General features: G+C 36.2%; 2 protein-coding genes across 2 annotated transcripts; both read left to right on the plus strand.

The window, feature by feature from the left end:
• The first annotated feature begins 5,068 nt into the window (after positions 1 to 5,068).
• LOC130873392 (olfactory receptor 143-like) lies at positions 5,069 to 6,727 on the plus strand. Its single transcript, XM_057768202.1, has 2 exons — positions 5,069 to 5,577; positions 6,283 to 6,727. The coding sequence occupies exons 1-2, from the start codon at positions 5,075 to 5,077 to the stop codon at positions 6,725 to 6,727; spliced, it is 948 nt and encodes a 315-aa protein (XP_057624185.1). The 5' UTR covers positions 5,069 to 5,074.
• Positions 6,728 to 13,547: 6,820 nt separating this feature from the next.
• LOC130873266 (olfactory receptor 147-like) lies at positions 13,548 to 14,489 on the plus strand. Its single transcript, XM_057767989.1, has one exon. It carries the CDS (start codon positions 13,548 to 13,550, stop codon positions 14,487 to 14,489), a length of 942 nt encoding a protein of 313 aa, XP_057623972.1.
• Positions 14,490 to 15,086: the final 597 nt, after the last annotated feature.

The following is a 15,086-nucleotide window of genomic DNA, read 5'->3' on the forward strand; positions in this document are numbered from 1 at the left end:
TCCTCAGATGCTACATATACATGTGACATATTGGAAATTTTCAAGATACCTGCAGAGTTTTTGTAACTTTACTTGCATAATTTTTTTAGTATTCTATAAGCTGGTTCTATCATTTTAGGTGACTCTGATTTCAATAGAAATAGTATAATACCGTGGGAAGCCTTGAAGGTTATTTGAGTTGGTGTTCTGGCCCAAACTCTCTATATTCTGGTCAACTCTATGTAGGATGCGTTTTCTGTATGTTCCTAGTAGTATAGACAAATAGACTTTTTCCACTGCTGTGCTTTCCCTGCAAAGATAGACCAAAATCTCATAAAATTCTGGGACCAAATAAATCTTTTTGCCCTTAAATTTTCTCTGTTGTATATTTTGCAACAACACTTGTGATAAAAAGGCAACTTATATTATCTTTATGTGCAAAATATATAAACTGATCCCACAGTCTTTTGTATTCTAAGAACTCTACCCCCAATTCAAATGTACACCTTTTAAACTCCTTTCAATGATTTAAATGTTCATTTATTGAGTATGTACAAGATTTATTTTTAAGTGTATGTGATGGAGGAAGGTCATTGGTTAATTAATAAAGAAACTGTTTGGCCCTGATAGGTTAGAACATAGGTGGGTGGAGAAAACAGGACAGAATGCTGAGAGGAAGAGGAAGTGAGATAAGACACCTCAGAAAGATGCCAGGCCACTGCACTGCTCTTCAGGGCCGACACGATAAAGCAAGCTGCCAGGTCAGACATGCTGAATCTTTCCTGGTAAGACTGGTGCTACACAGATTATTAGAGATGGGTTGATCGGGATATGAGAATTAGCCAGTAAGGGCTAGAGCTAATAAGCCAAGTAGTGTTTAAAAGAATACAGTTTGTGTGTTGTTATTTGGGGGCATAAGCTAGCCAGGCGGCCGGGAGCTGGGTGGCAGGAAGCTGCATGCAGCTCCTTCAACAGAATGGCCCCCTACGTGTGGACAACTGTATCCACAGAAAGTCTGAGATAGCTTGGGAAGTAATTCTAGAACAAAATGAAAGCATTACACCTGGCTCCAAATGAGTGTGATCTGTGAGCAGAATGATGCAACTTGCTTGCTGGCAGGGACTTTGAAATGCCACAGAGTTGTGGCGATAAATGGCTCCAACAGTACCTCTGCCATGAGGCTGGAAAGCTTAGGAAGTGGCTGGATCTAGCTGGGAAAGCCATGGCTTTAATCCTACCCATATTGCTCAGTAATTTAAAGGCTTGTGTGGTCAGAAAAAGAGAGATATACAGTAAAGAGAGATTCAAAGACAAAGAAAACCTTTAAATGATTTACAGTGTGTTTAAAAATATATGAAGGCTAAAAGTTAAAGTTCTTAAAAGTAAAAAAAGGAAGAAAGAAAGTAGTTGGGTGTGGTAGTACACACCTTTAATCCCAACACTTGGGAGGCAGAGGGAGATTGACCTCTGTGACTTCAAGGTGTGGTAGCACACGCCTTTGATCCCAATGCCTGGGAGGCAGAGACAGGCAGATCTCTGAGAGTTCAAGGACATACTGGTCTACAGAGTTATTCCAGGACAAAGATATACAAAGAACTTGTCTCAAAAAATAAAAGCAAAAAACAAAAGTAAAAATAAACAAAATAGAGGTTAAAATAAAGTGCACAAAGATGGAAAATACACAGAGAATCTTGATACTGTATGCTATTATGCTCTGTTTGAATTGTTTAAATGCTGAGGAAGGAGCAACAGATGCTAAAAGATATTTGTTTTATGCTACTGAACTAATCCAACATATATATTTTGAAAATACCTTGACTTCAGAATTTGGATTTAAGGATATGATACTTTGGAAAAGAATTTATTCATTTTCACAGAGGATGAGACCCTGTGGATACTTCTATCACAATATGGTATGATAGACTACACCCTCATGAAAGGTTACTGTGAACACCCTTAAAAAATTACTTCACTCAACTGCCGACTGAGATGAACCTAGCAGACAGTTTATCCCATAAAAGATCTGAATAACAGCACCCCCATTCATCAGGAAGCAGTTTGGAGAGAAATAACTGCGCCCATATTCCCAAATACTGTTTATAAATGTTCTTTTACATTTAAAGGGGGATATGATATAGATATGTATAATTTGCATTGGTATGGATTTGACTTTATTGATATAGATTTAAGGTCAATTTTGTTATATGTGTATGTATTTCTGATCTTGATTAAGGTATTGTGATTGTGTAGTTCATGCAAAAATGTAATGTATATAGTTGTTAATAGATAATTATCTATAATAGTCAAGTTTTTAGTCATGTTAGATTTTCTAGATGTGCATGGATTATTTCAGATAGGCATTCATCATATATTTCAAAGGCTAGAGAATATGGCATTTTAAATGTTTTAATAACTTAGGGTTTTTCATGACAATGAGACACATCTGCTCTTGGCAGCACCAATCTACTTCAAGAAGAAAGAAGATGGGAATCGAAGAGGCACCTTATGGAGTTTGATAGCCATTTGGGCAAGAAACTGCTCTTGCCTGGACTATTATATAAACTGGACACAGAGAACCCACAGAGAGAGGACTACTGAACTTGCCTAAAGGTGAGATGATCTTTCGGGGTTCCTGATTCATGAAGGAGTCTGTGCGACATTCTGCAAGACACAGCAGATAGTGACTGAACTGCCTTTGAAATCTCCTGCTTCATTGAAATGTCTGCTGGAAACTATGGGCCTGTAGGCCAAAGATGGATGCCCCAACTGTACAGAGGAACTTTGGGTGACTGTCCAGGCAGTGAGATGTCTCTGTGATTTCTAGAGTTTTGTAATTTGCTTACTTCTCATTAACTTAGGTAATATTATATCGTTCTGGAGTCTTTGATGGAGTTGAAGAATAGATAGATAGTTATAGTTGTTTTCCTTTGTTATGATAAAAGATAAAGTAGGTGTAAATATTATAACTGTAATTCTTGCTTTATAACTGTTTTGTTATATGTAATTTTTCTATGTTAAAGTTAAAGCCTTCCTTTTTTTGTTGTTTAAACAGAAAAAGGGGAAATGATGGAGGAAGGTCATTGGTTAATAAAGAAACTGCTTGGCCCTGATAAGTTAGAACATAGGTGGGTGGAGTAAACAGAACAGAATGCTGAGAGGAAGTGGAAGTGAGGTAAGACACCTCAGAAAGATGCCAGGCCACTGCTCTTCAGGGCAGACACGATGAAGCAAGCTGCCAGGTCAGACATGCTGAATCTTTCCTGGTAAGACTGATGCTACACAGATTATTAGAGATGGGTTGATCGGGATATGAGAATTAGCCAGTAAGGGCTAGAGCTAATAAGCCAAGTAGTGTTTAAAAGAATACAGTTTGTGTGTTGTTATTTTGGGGCATAAGCTAGCCAGGCGGCAGGGAGTTGGGTGGCAGGAAGCGGCCCGCAGCTCATTCAACATGTATGCAGATATATTTATATGTAAAACAATTGTCATTGAAGTCTACATCTACATTGTTGAAAATGAAAAGGCCTAGATGTAAACTAATACAAGTTAAATGCCTGTTTCCACCCTTTAATGTATCTGAAGGGTTTTATTTATCTATCATCTATCTATCTATGTATCTATCTATGTATCTATATATATGTATGTATTATCTATCTATCTATCTATCTATCTATCTATCTATCTATCTATCTACCCTTTAATGTATCTGAAGGGTTCTATGTATGTATGTATGTATGTATGTATGTATGTATGTATGTATCTATCTATCTATCTATCTATCTATCTATCTATCTATCTATCTATCTACCTATCCACCCTTTAATATATCTGAAGGGATCTATCTATCTATCTATCTATCTATCTATCTATCTATCTATCTATCTATCTATCTATCTATCTATCATCTGTCTTTCTGTCTGTCTTTTATTATCTATCTATCTATCTATCTATCTATCATCTATCTATCTATCTATTATCTATCTATCTATCTATCTATCTATCTATCTATCTATCTATCTATCTATCTATCTATCTATAATCATCTATCTATAATTCTACTTATTATCTATCTATATATCTATGTATCATCTATCTATCTATCTATCTATCTATCTATCTATCTATCTATCTATCTATCTACCTACCTACCTACCTTGTAAAATTTTAAACCTGTGGTCTACTGTTTATTACTCCAATCAAAAGATGCTCATAGTAAAGCTGAAAATGGCAAGTGAACAGTTCTCTGAATATTCATATGTAGAGATTTTCTAAACTTAAGAACTGCAAATGGGATCAATCAAAACTCTGCCCTGGGAATTAGATGCTCCTTGGTGAAAAAGTATTAACTGAATAGGATTTCAAATCTCAAAAGATCCAATCTTAGCTTTACAGCATTTGATGAAAACATCAGCCCAGTAATATTTATCCTCCAGGGTCGCATCCTGCAGGGAGAATATCATGAAGAAGAGAATATTTTTCTGTACTTATAACATTTTTCTCAGAAACCTTTCCTTCATATTCTCATTTTAGTGAAGCAGTGCTTTGGAGTCTCATGCAAGATTGCTTTTCTTTTTTAAATATTTTGAATGTGTAGAAAGAACTTTCTACAGAAAAGTCAACAGTGGGCTTCTTCTAGCAAGTCATACATTATCTGTATTGGTTGCTGTCACATTCTTCATTACCAGTAACTTTGGCTCTCCTAGAACAGTGAGAAGGAAGGTATCCAGATCTCCCAAAGTAAGACAGTTTCCAATGGTATGCATTGGATTTTTGTTTTGATAATTTCCCTTGAAGTTCAGTTTCATAAAATAAGGGTTGATTGTTTTTGATCTTAATTGTTAGTGAAGACCAAGGAGGAATGAAGAAATTATGATCTAAGACACTTGAGGTATGTTGACATCTTTTTTTGTGGATACATATTATGGGAAGAAGAAAATGAAATAGGTATTATTTAGGTATCACAAGAACAGGTTTTGTTCTCTGGAGGTTATGTGTTTTCTAAACTTATGCCTCTAAATCACTAAATCAAGATTTCTACTTGGGGTGAAAAAAATGCATTATTGGTTAAAGGTGAATTCTTTACTTATTCTTCCAGATGCCACATGTGAATCAAATGAATATGGAAAATGACTCTTCAGTGTTAGAGTTCATTCTTATGGGCCTGACAGAACAACCTGAGCTCCAGCTGCCCTTATTTGTTTTGTTCTTGGTGAACTACACAACCACTGTGATGGGAAACTTGAGCTTAATGAGTCTCATATTTTTGAACTCAAACCTCCACATTCCTATGTACTATTTTATCTTCAATCTCTCCGTTGATTTCTGTTATTCATTTGTCTTTACCCCAAAAATGTTAATGAGTTTTCTTTTAGAGAAGAACACCATCTCCTTCAGAGCATGCATAACTCAACTGTTTTTCTTTTGCCTTTTTGTGAACTCAGAGAGTTATGTGTTGACAGCCATGGCCTATGATCGCTATGTGGCTATCTGTCAGCCTCTACTGTACAAGGTTATTATGTCACCTGAGATGTGTTTTATGCTGATGTTTGGTTCTTACTTGATGGGATTTGCTGGGGCCATGGCTCACACAGAGTGTATGCTCAGACTCAGTTTTTTTTTTTTTGACTTTAACTATTTTATTCTTTTTTTTCATTTTTTTATTCTTTTTTAATTAAAATTTCCAACTGCTCCCCGTTTCCCATTTCCCTCCCCCTCCTCCCACATATTGCCCCCTCCCCCCGCTCCCCTCCCCCTATACCCACTCCTCTTCTCCTCCCCCCAGTCCATTCCCCCTCCCTCTTGATACTGAAGAGCAGTCCAAATTCCCTGCCCTACAGGAAGACCAAGGTCCTCCCACTTCTATCTAGGTCCAGGAAGGTGAGCATCCAAACAGGCTAAGCTCCCACAAAGCCAGTTCATGTATGAGGATCGAAACCTAGTGCCATTGTCCTTGGCTTCTCATCAGCCTTCATTGTCCGCCATGTTCAGAGAGTCCAGTTTCAACCCATGCTTATTCAGTCCCAGTCCAGCTGGCCTTGGAGAGCTCCCAATAGATCAGTTCCACTGTCACAGTGGGTGGGTGCACGCCTCGTGGTTCTGATTTCCTTGCTCATGTTCTCCCTCCTTCTGCTCTTCATTTGGACCTTAAGAGCTCAGACCGTTTTTCGAGACAGGGTTTCTCTGTAGCTTTGGTGCCCGTCCCAGAACTAGCTCTTGTAGACCAGGCTGGCCTCGAACTCCCAGAGATCCGCCTGCCTCTGCCTCCCGAGTGCTGGGATTAAAGGCGTGCGCCACCACCGCCAGGCTCAGACTCAGTTTTTGTGATTCTAACATCATCAACCACTACATGTGTGACATCTTCCCACTTCTCCAGCTCTCCTGCAGTAGCACCTATGTCAATGAACTTGTGAGTTTCATTGTGGTAGGTACAGTTATCTCATTATCTAGCCTCATTATCTTAGTCTCCTATGCTTTGATCTTTTCTAGTATCATTGAAATGTCATCAGGTAATAGTTGGTCCAAAGCCATGGGAACTTGTGGGTCTCACATCATAACTGTCAGTCTCTTTTATGGATCTGGACTACTTGCTTATGTCAAGCCATCATCTGCTGAAACTGTGGGCCGGGGAAAAATTTTCTCAGTCTTTTACACCTTCTTGGTGCCCATGCTGAATCCTCTCATTTACAGCCTCAGAAACAAGGATGTCAAGCTTGCTGTGAAGAGAACGATGAAGAGAATGACAAGCTGATCTATCTGTGGGTGTTTCTCTTAGATTTGTTTCTACTAGTTGGCTCTCTCTGTCTCAAATTTTGTCTTTTTGATTATTTATTTATTTATTTTCTTCTTTCTCATACTTCTCCAGTATCACACCACAAATTTTTCTACAGTATCATTTGTCCTTCCACTGTTCAACATCCCTTTTATGTGATGGTTCTTTTTCTGGAGGTATAGACAGATTTATTTGTATCCAAGAGGATGCCCATTTTCTATAGCACATTAAGAACTTGTTCTGTTAGCTTATTTTATGTAACAGCACTAACTATTACTTTTTCTTATATGTCTTTTGTATCCAAGAAATATCCATGGGCTTGTATTCTTTATATCTAACTGATATCTTTCTTGATTTTTGTAGGAATTTTGTATACTCATTTCCTTATTTGATGGGTTTATTTTCTATATATTCATTAATACAGATAAGAGGCTACATAATAATTAAAATTACAATAAATTTTTGGTTGCTATGGGAGCAGTTTCTTTTTAAATATTTTTTCACCTTAATTTTCATCTTATATTTTTGATATTTAACAAAAAATAACATAGGAAAAAATTACATGCAGTAAAAATTGAGCCTTACTGAATAAATAAAATACTGTCTAACTGTTTTTCTCAACATTAATGGCAAAATCTATTCTATTATTAAATTCTAGACAGTATTCTAAGAACTTTTTTCATAATATCATTGTTTTCATTTTGAAATGAGAAAACTGAGATACAGAGAGGATTATGAGCTTGTTAAGCTGCTGAGTGACAGATTTGAGATTTGATTTTGAATATAATAAAGGCATTTTGCTACAATGTCCCTCCATTACCACATATATTACTTGGAGGTAGGATTTATATTAAGAAATCATTAAGATGTTTTCATCATTTTGTAGTCAAGGCTTTTATCTTCAAGATTGTAAAGTAATGTATAATTTATCTAAATGAGTGGCATTTTATGATTATTTGGAGTATTTATTAGATGTACATCTCTACCCCAGTTTCTTAGATACCCACAATTTTGGCAAAAGATCAGCAAACATATTCTCATATATCATATAAATAGAATTTAATTTTTTCTTCTTAATATGTGTACTGCATCTGTATTTTTACTGTAATATTCATTCTTCGATATATAACAGTGTCATAAAAATATCTAGTCCCTGTCCCTTGTTACATGGATGTTCTTATTTAAAAAATTGTTCTTTACTTCCAAACAATTGAATCCCATCTGGTCTCAATTTTTATTGACACGAAGAATGCATGCTCTTGTTTATGAATTTAATTTATAAATCTAGAAATAATGTCTCTCACTTTCTCCATTCCTCCCTTCTTCCCTATATATTGTTATCTCCTTCTCTATATCATTTCTCTCATACAGAGCAAGATAATTCCAACATTTTAAAAATAAAGTACACTATTAAAATCTATTTGAGCTTTAATGCCAAACAAACAATAATGCAGAAGTTAATTTTATACTCATTATATATCTGACAAAGAAATAGAAGAAAATAAAAATGAATTACAAGGCAACAATGAGAATTTCTGTAGAATTATTCAAAAATGAAGGAGTCTATGAAGCTATGAACCAGCCAAGATTCTGTAGCAGAGAAGAAAACTTATCTACAAGATTTTGATGGCAAAATTTAAAAAATACACATATTCTTAAAGAACTGTCATATAAAAGTGCACACTTGGTAAACTTCAAAACAATACTTATTGTTCATTGTAATTAGTGACTGTTTTTCTGGAATCATGAAGCATAGGGGTTTAGTTATGCTTTTATGGTGAATCATGTTACTATTACCATAGTAAATGTGTAATTTAAGATGCTTGATGCTCTCACTTTTATTGGCAAGAAAAATGATTTGATTATAAAAGAAACAAGAATTTGTAGCATATAATACTGTCATTGATAATACCCAATTTTATTCACTAATAAAGTCTAAGACCCACAAAGGATATATGATGTGATGATTGCCTTACTTAGCCTTATTTGAGATACTTAGTAAAATCACCATGAGATATAGCCAGTTTCCTACAAATGACATAACTTCAAGCTTCATTTGCTTGAAAAAATCTACTGTATATATAAACATCACCTTTATCCATTCTTTTGTTGTTGGACATTTAGGTCTCTTTCATTATTTAGCTTTTGAAAATAGTGTGTTTGTAGTATATTGATTTGGAGTTTGGCATAAATAATGAATAAAGGGTAGTGCTGTGTGGGTCACTTGGTAAATCTACTTCAAGTTTCTTGAGAAACCTCTATACTGATTTTTATGTTAGCTGGATGAGTTTACTTTCCCACCAGCAATATACAAAAGTTCCTTTCAGTCCACATCCTCCTCACTATTGTTGTTATCTAATTTCTTGATGGCTGCCATTTTGAATGGGGTGAGATTGATGTTCCTTGTTTATATATGTGTTTCTTTGATGATTAGTGATTTTGAACATTTAAAATGTTTATTGACTATTTTTGTTTTGTTAATGAACAACTATGGGTACATTTTATTGGCTGTTTCATTGATTATTTTGTTTGGTTTTAGGTGCTTAGTTTTCTAAAATTTATATTATTTCTGTATATTCAAGATATTGATCTGAATGTATGGATACTAAATATTTTCTTCTATTCTTTTGGCCATTTTTTAGTCAAAATAGCTTTTTCCTATGCGAAACATAAACATACAAATCTATCTTATGATTGTTTTTTGAGCTGCTGGAAGTCTTTCAGAAAACCTTTGTTATTTTGCCTATGTCCTAAACTATATTCTCCATGATTTCTTCTAAGAGTTCCAGTCTTATGTCATAGTCAATATTCATTATTCTCTGGAATAAATTTGAGCTGATTCACCAAATCTGCCTCCTAGAGTGCTGTCTCTGTTCATGCCTAAGGAATGCGCACTAAGGTGTCTGTTGCCCTTCTGTCTCTTTCCCCTCTTGGACTGTTGGCCTACATGTAGACCAGAAGGGAAGGGAGATACCTTTAATCGCTAAGTCCTAATCACTGTGGGACCCTGTGGGAAGTCTTTTCTGTTGGACATATTTCATGTTTGCCTTGAGGGACTTTAGTTTCTAAGTAATTTTTGGGAGTCTAGAATAATTTACCTCCTTGCTCTCTGTCTCCCATCTTTTCTTCTGTTCCTACTCATTTCTGTTGTAATTGTTTCTGCAACTCACTTACTTCTCTCTTTCCAGTTCTAGTCATTTCTCCCTCTTCTCTCTGGTCACCATAATTTTTCTGAGCACTGAAGTTGTTTTAATTTTGTGTCACAAAATTTAGTGGCTCTAAATGGTATTCTGAAAGGACGAGAGCTGTGATTTTGGAATTTAGGACCTTATTATAATGCACTATTACAGATTTTCCTTTGGTCCGAGAAAATGCTACAGGTGCTGTAAAAGACATTGAGTATTGTCAACAATTGAGAATGACATTCAGGGTTGGAAGCTATAGTATTTTTTCCCTCTGAATTTAGTAACTCCTGTCTGAGATTCCTTTTGATGACCTATAGAGGTACCTGAGGGTCTACATGCTTAATGGATGTCACCTTGTCCACATTATTATCTATAAGTAAGAGCATTGGAGCTATTTACATTTTTGCCTGTGGGACAAATATCCTGTGTAGCATCAAATATGTTTATTAGATAACTAGGAAGGTATGCTAATTTATTCATTCTTCTATCTACATTTATAAAGCACCCCCTGTGTATATATGGTTAATTGTTTAAAGTGCTTCAGAAGTAGCTCTGAAGAAAATAGTCATATCATTTTGATGTTACAGACATAGATTAATAGGCATATTGATATGTATGAAGGAAGGCATTACAAAGAATAAAAGATTTCAATTAGGAATGGAAAGTGTGGAGAATCCATAGTATAAGGGACAGGTTTTCTTGCTTTTCTTATGGAGAGTTCCCAAATTGGCAGGAATAAAATGTAGGCAATACTGGAGCACAGGTGACGTAAAAGAAGAACGAGACTAACAGCAAGAAGAATTGGGTCAGGCAGGAGGTAGGAGGGCAGAGTAGAGGAGGGAGTTTGAGGAAGGATAACTAGCACTAAAGACCTATGAGAAAATACTGCCTAAACTACTACTGCATAAGCTTCCAAAAATAGTTTCGTGACTAAAATGAGTTTAAACTGAAATACCTAATCATTTGGAGACACTGCTTCTATACTACTAGACACACCGGGAATAAAGGAAAACCTAGAACCTAGAATGAGGTACCAGTTTTGGAGCTGTTAGCCAATTGTGTCCCCATAGATTTCCTAATATTGCAAGCTATTGCCACTGCTCTCGATTACCTCCAAACTTGATAATTAGACCATATTGCAGAAGACACCATATATTCATGGAGAAATAAAGTTTGTATATATTTTGCAGCCTATTGTCAAGCATTTTTTAAAAAAGTTTTTATATGTCTATATATTTCCATTTTATTGTAGTCACTTCTTTATTCTTTGGCAACTTCTTACTTGAAAAAATATATGTAGATCAGGTCTATCTACATACAATTCCAAATTCCAAATCATCAACACAAACACACAGACCTGAAAAGTTGTGATAATTTTACTTACACTGTATAAAGTCATCATAAGCTTTCATTTCCCTCAAAATGATTCAGTGGCAGGTGAGACCCTAGTCCTTCCCTGATAGCTGTCTCTTAACTGTTCTCTGTACTTAGGAAGATAGCAGGATACATCATTATTTGAAAGTTGATCATGTCTTGTGTAAGAAATTGGGAGTTGAGTCAAGTATTGTCCAGCATTTAGAGCACTAAAAGTCTACATATGCTATCAAAGAAGAAATGCAACACTCACTTTCACTGAGGTGTGAAACATGAGGCTACAGTCATAGATAGCTAACTTGTCAAAAATAGCCACTAGTGGAATATTTTCTTAAGTATTGTAGGAGTGATCAACCATTGAGCACTTTTGGACTAGATTTCAGGCTTGCTTTTTAGACAAAATTCATTATTAATGTGGTATTTTTGTTTTTTTTTTTTTTTTTGTTTTTTTTTTTTTTTTTTTTTTTTGGTTTTTCGAGACAGGGTTTCTCTGTGGTTTTGGAGCCTGTCCTGGAACTAGCTCTTGTAGACCAGGCTGGTCTCGAACTCACAGAGATCCACATGCCTCTGCCTCCCAAGTGCTGGGATTAAAGGCATGCGCCACCACCGCCCGGCTTTTAATGTGGTTCTTGCAGTCAACTTCTGAAGCAAAGTCATAGGGAATAGACCTGAGGGAAATGCTTATGACTGTTATTCTGCTTTGATACAGTAGCAAATTGTCTCCTAATGAGTTTCCATTATACCCATAGTTTGGTGCATCTCTCAACTTTCATCAGAGATGATTCCTTTAGCAGTAGATGGTCATTAACACGGGTATCTTCAGTAGGTCGACTGGTAGAGCATAAAAGACCGTGAATGATTAATCCTAAATGGGACCTCCATATCACACTCCTTTTCTCAAGTCTCAGAAATTATAAGGGAAGGAGCAGTGGAAAGACTGTTAAGAGTCAGAAGTCATAGAGAACTACGTCAAAACAATGTTTTCGGAATGTGCTCAAGGACCTCAGAGTGGTTACAACAGTATGCATAAGATACCTGAAAAATTTAGACTGATAAAAATCCTAGAATGGAGGGGGTGATGGTAATGAATTATTCCTCTAGTTGAGGAACTGTTGGCAGCAGCTGTCTACTGTGAGAAACATGGTTAGTTTCAAGAATGCAGTCCCTGAGAGGTTACGTTCCCTCAAGTAGATGGCTCTACACTCATCCAACAGGTAGTGATGAAAGGAGTCATTGCGGTAACAAATTATAAAGAAGAGATACAGTTAGGAGGGAATATGGTTGGAGAATGGAAAAAAAAATCAGAGGAGAAGAAATTGAGGATGAACTTCACTAACCACAATGTATATATGTATAAAACTTTCAAACAATAACAACCAAAGAAAACAATAGTGTATATCTCCAATAAGCCAATGTTATTACTATTGAACTAGTTTGTAAGCAGCATGGCAACAAAGCCTGATCTCTGGGGAATTACCTGGTAATCATAAGTCTTTCAATTTTTAATCAGGTCCCTAAGAGGACAAAAATCATAAAACCCTCTTGGGTCATTACCAGGTGACTCTTGTGACATCAGTTGATATAGTTACCAACCTCTGGGATACAGGAGACATTCTGGGAAAAGTGACAACTGGAAATCATGAATTACATACAACTCACGACTTTTCAGAATTTGGAGAAATGAGGGCTCTGGATTACCCAGTCAAAGATGAATTTCTCTCACCACCAAAAAGCCTAACTTAGAAACAGAAAAAAAAATTCCTAGGCTATTCACCTTACAACTCATTCATGCCATGTGTACTTGGCCCTCTGTGAGTATAGAATAGAAGAGCTACTAAGGTGACTTGTGAGTTGCCTATGTACAAAGGTAAGCAGTGAATTAAATGCATGTTTTTCCCTCTCAAACCAACTCTGAGCAATTCTGTATATTGTCTTTTCTCTTTGGAGAGGACCAATGAGCCTGATTTGCGAGGTGAATTGACAAGGTATAACAACAGGGATATTTCAAAGGAAGAATGATCATAGGTGCCCTGAATACTCTTCTCAAAGAAATAGCCTTCCATTTATTAGTGGTTATTTCTAACCACTAATGAACTCCAAAAAATGTTGAAAACAGAGTCCCAGAGAAGTGTGAGTTTGAATTTATTTTTCAAAACTGCTTCTTAATCATATTTAAATAGGGTACTTTGGAAAACCTGGAATTCCTTTTTAATATCATGATTTTTATTGTTTTCACAGATATGACCCAGAGAATGGCCTTAGTTAATGACTCTTCTGTGAAAGAGTTTATCCTGCTGGGCTTGATACAGAAGCCAGAGCTCCAACTGCCTCTCTTCTTCCTATTCTTGGGAATCTATGTGGTCTCCACGGTGGGGAACCTGGGCTTGATTGTTCTGATTATTTTGAACCCTCACCTGCACACCCCCATGTACTACTTTCTCTTCAACCTTTCCTTCACAGATCTCTGCTACTCCTCTGTCATCACACCCAAAATGCTGGTGAGTTTTGTGAAGCTGAACATCATCTCCTATGCAGAGTGCATGACTCAGCTTTTTCTCTTCTGCTTCTTTGTTATTGATGAATGTTACATTTTGACAGCCATGGCCTATGACAGATATGCTGCCATCTGTAAACCTTTGCTTTATCACGTCACCATGTCCTATCAGGTCTGCCATTTGATGACATTTGGTATATACTTGATGGGGTTTGTGGGTGCAATGGCCCACGTAGTTTGCATGCTGAGACTGACTTTTTGTGATGGCAACATCATCAATCACTACGTGTGTGATATACTTCCTCTCCTAAAGCTCTCTTGTACAAGTACTGCCATCAATGAGCTGGTGGTTTTCATTGTTGTGGGTGTCAATGTAACAGTGCCCAGCCTGACTATCTTTATTTCTTACACCTTGATCCTTTCCAGCATTCTTGGCATTCGTTCTGCAGAGGGTAGGTCAAAAGCCTTCAGCACCTGTGGCTCCCATGTTGTAGCTGTTTCTCTTTTCTTTGGAGCTGCAGCATTCATGTATCTTAAACCTTCTAGTGCATCTGTGGAAGGTGATAAAGTATCTACCATATTTTATACCATTGTGGGGCCAATGCTGAATCCTTTCATTTACAGTATAAGAAATAAGGATGTCCACATTGCAATGAGAAAAACTTTGAAGAGAAGCATGCTTACTTAAGTAAAATCTGCATTTGTTATGGGATAATCTTAGCACATGTGATGATTACAACTAGAGGTAGTACCAGAGGAATAGTTCATCGGTAGAGAATTTGTTTACATGCATGGGTCCCTGGATTTGATCCACAGTGTTGAAATCTTCAAGGGCTAGAACAATTAAAATAACATAAAATATCCCAATGGTAAAAGTAGTGTAGAATTAAAATTTTTTAACATTATTCAGAATTAAGTTAATTATCAAGGAAATTTCAGAAGTAGACAGTTAAGGGTGATTTATTCATCATCCTTTTAGAATAGAATGCATAATTTATTGTATAATTTTCCAAAATCATTGTACTTTTTGTCAGTATTGAAGACTGAGGAATACACACATTTGTGCAGCTATCCAGTAATATAGTAACCCTAGAGTTAGAAATCACAAGGATTTAAGTACAAAGCATTGTATAATACTGTACTCTGAAACAATAATCTCATGAGATTTTTAAACGTACTTCTTTGAATATCATTGCAGTATGTGTTTTTGGGGAATAATATCCAGGCCCTATTGCATGTTAGACAATACTCTTCTATTGATCTATATTTAAGCACAACTGTGAGA

Source organism: Chionomys nivalis, chromosome 4 (assembly GCF_950005125.1).
Source record: "Chionomys nivalis chromosome 4, mChiNiv1.1, whole genome shotgun sequence".
NCBI classification, from domain to species: domain Eukaryota; kingdom Metazoa; phylum Chordata; class Mammalia; order Rodentia; family Cricetidae; genus Chionomys; species Chionomys nivalis.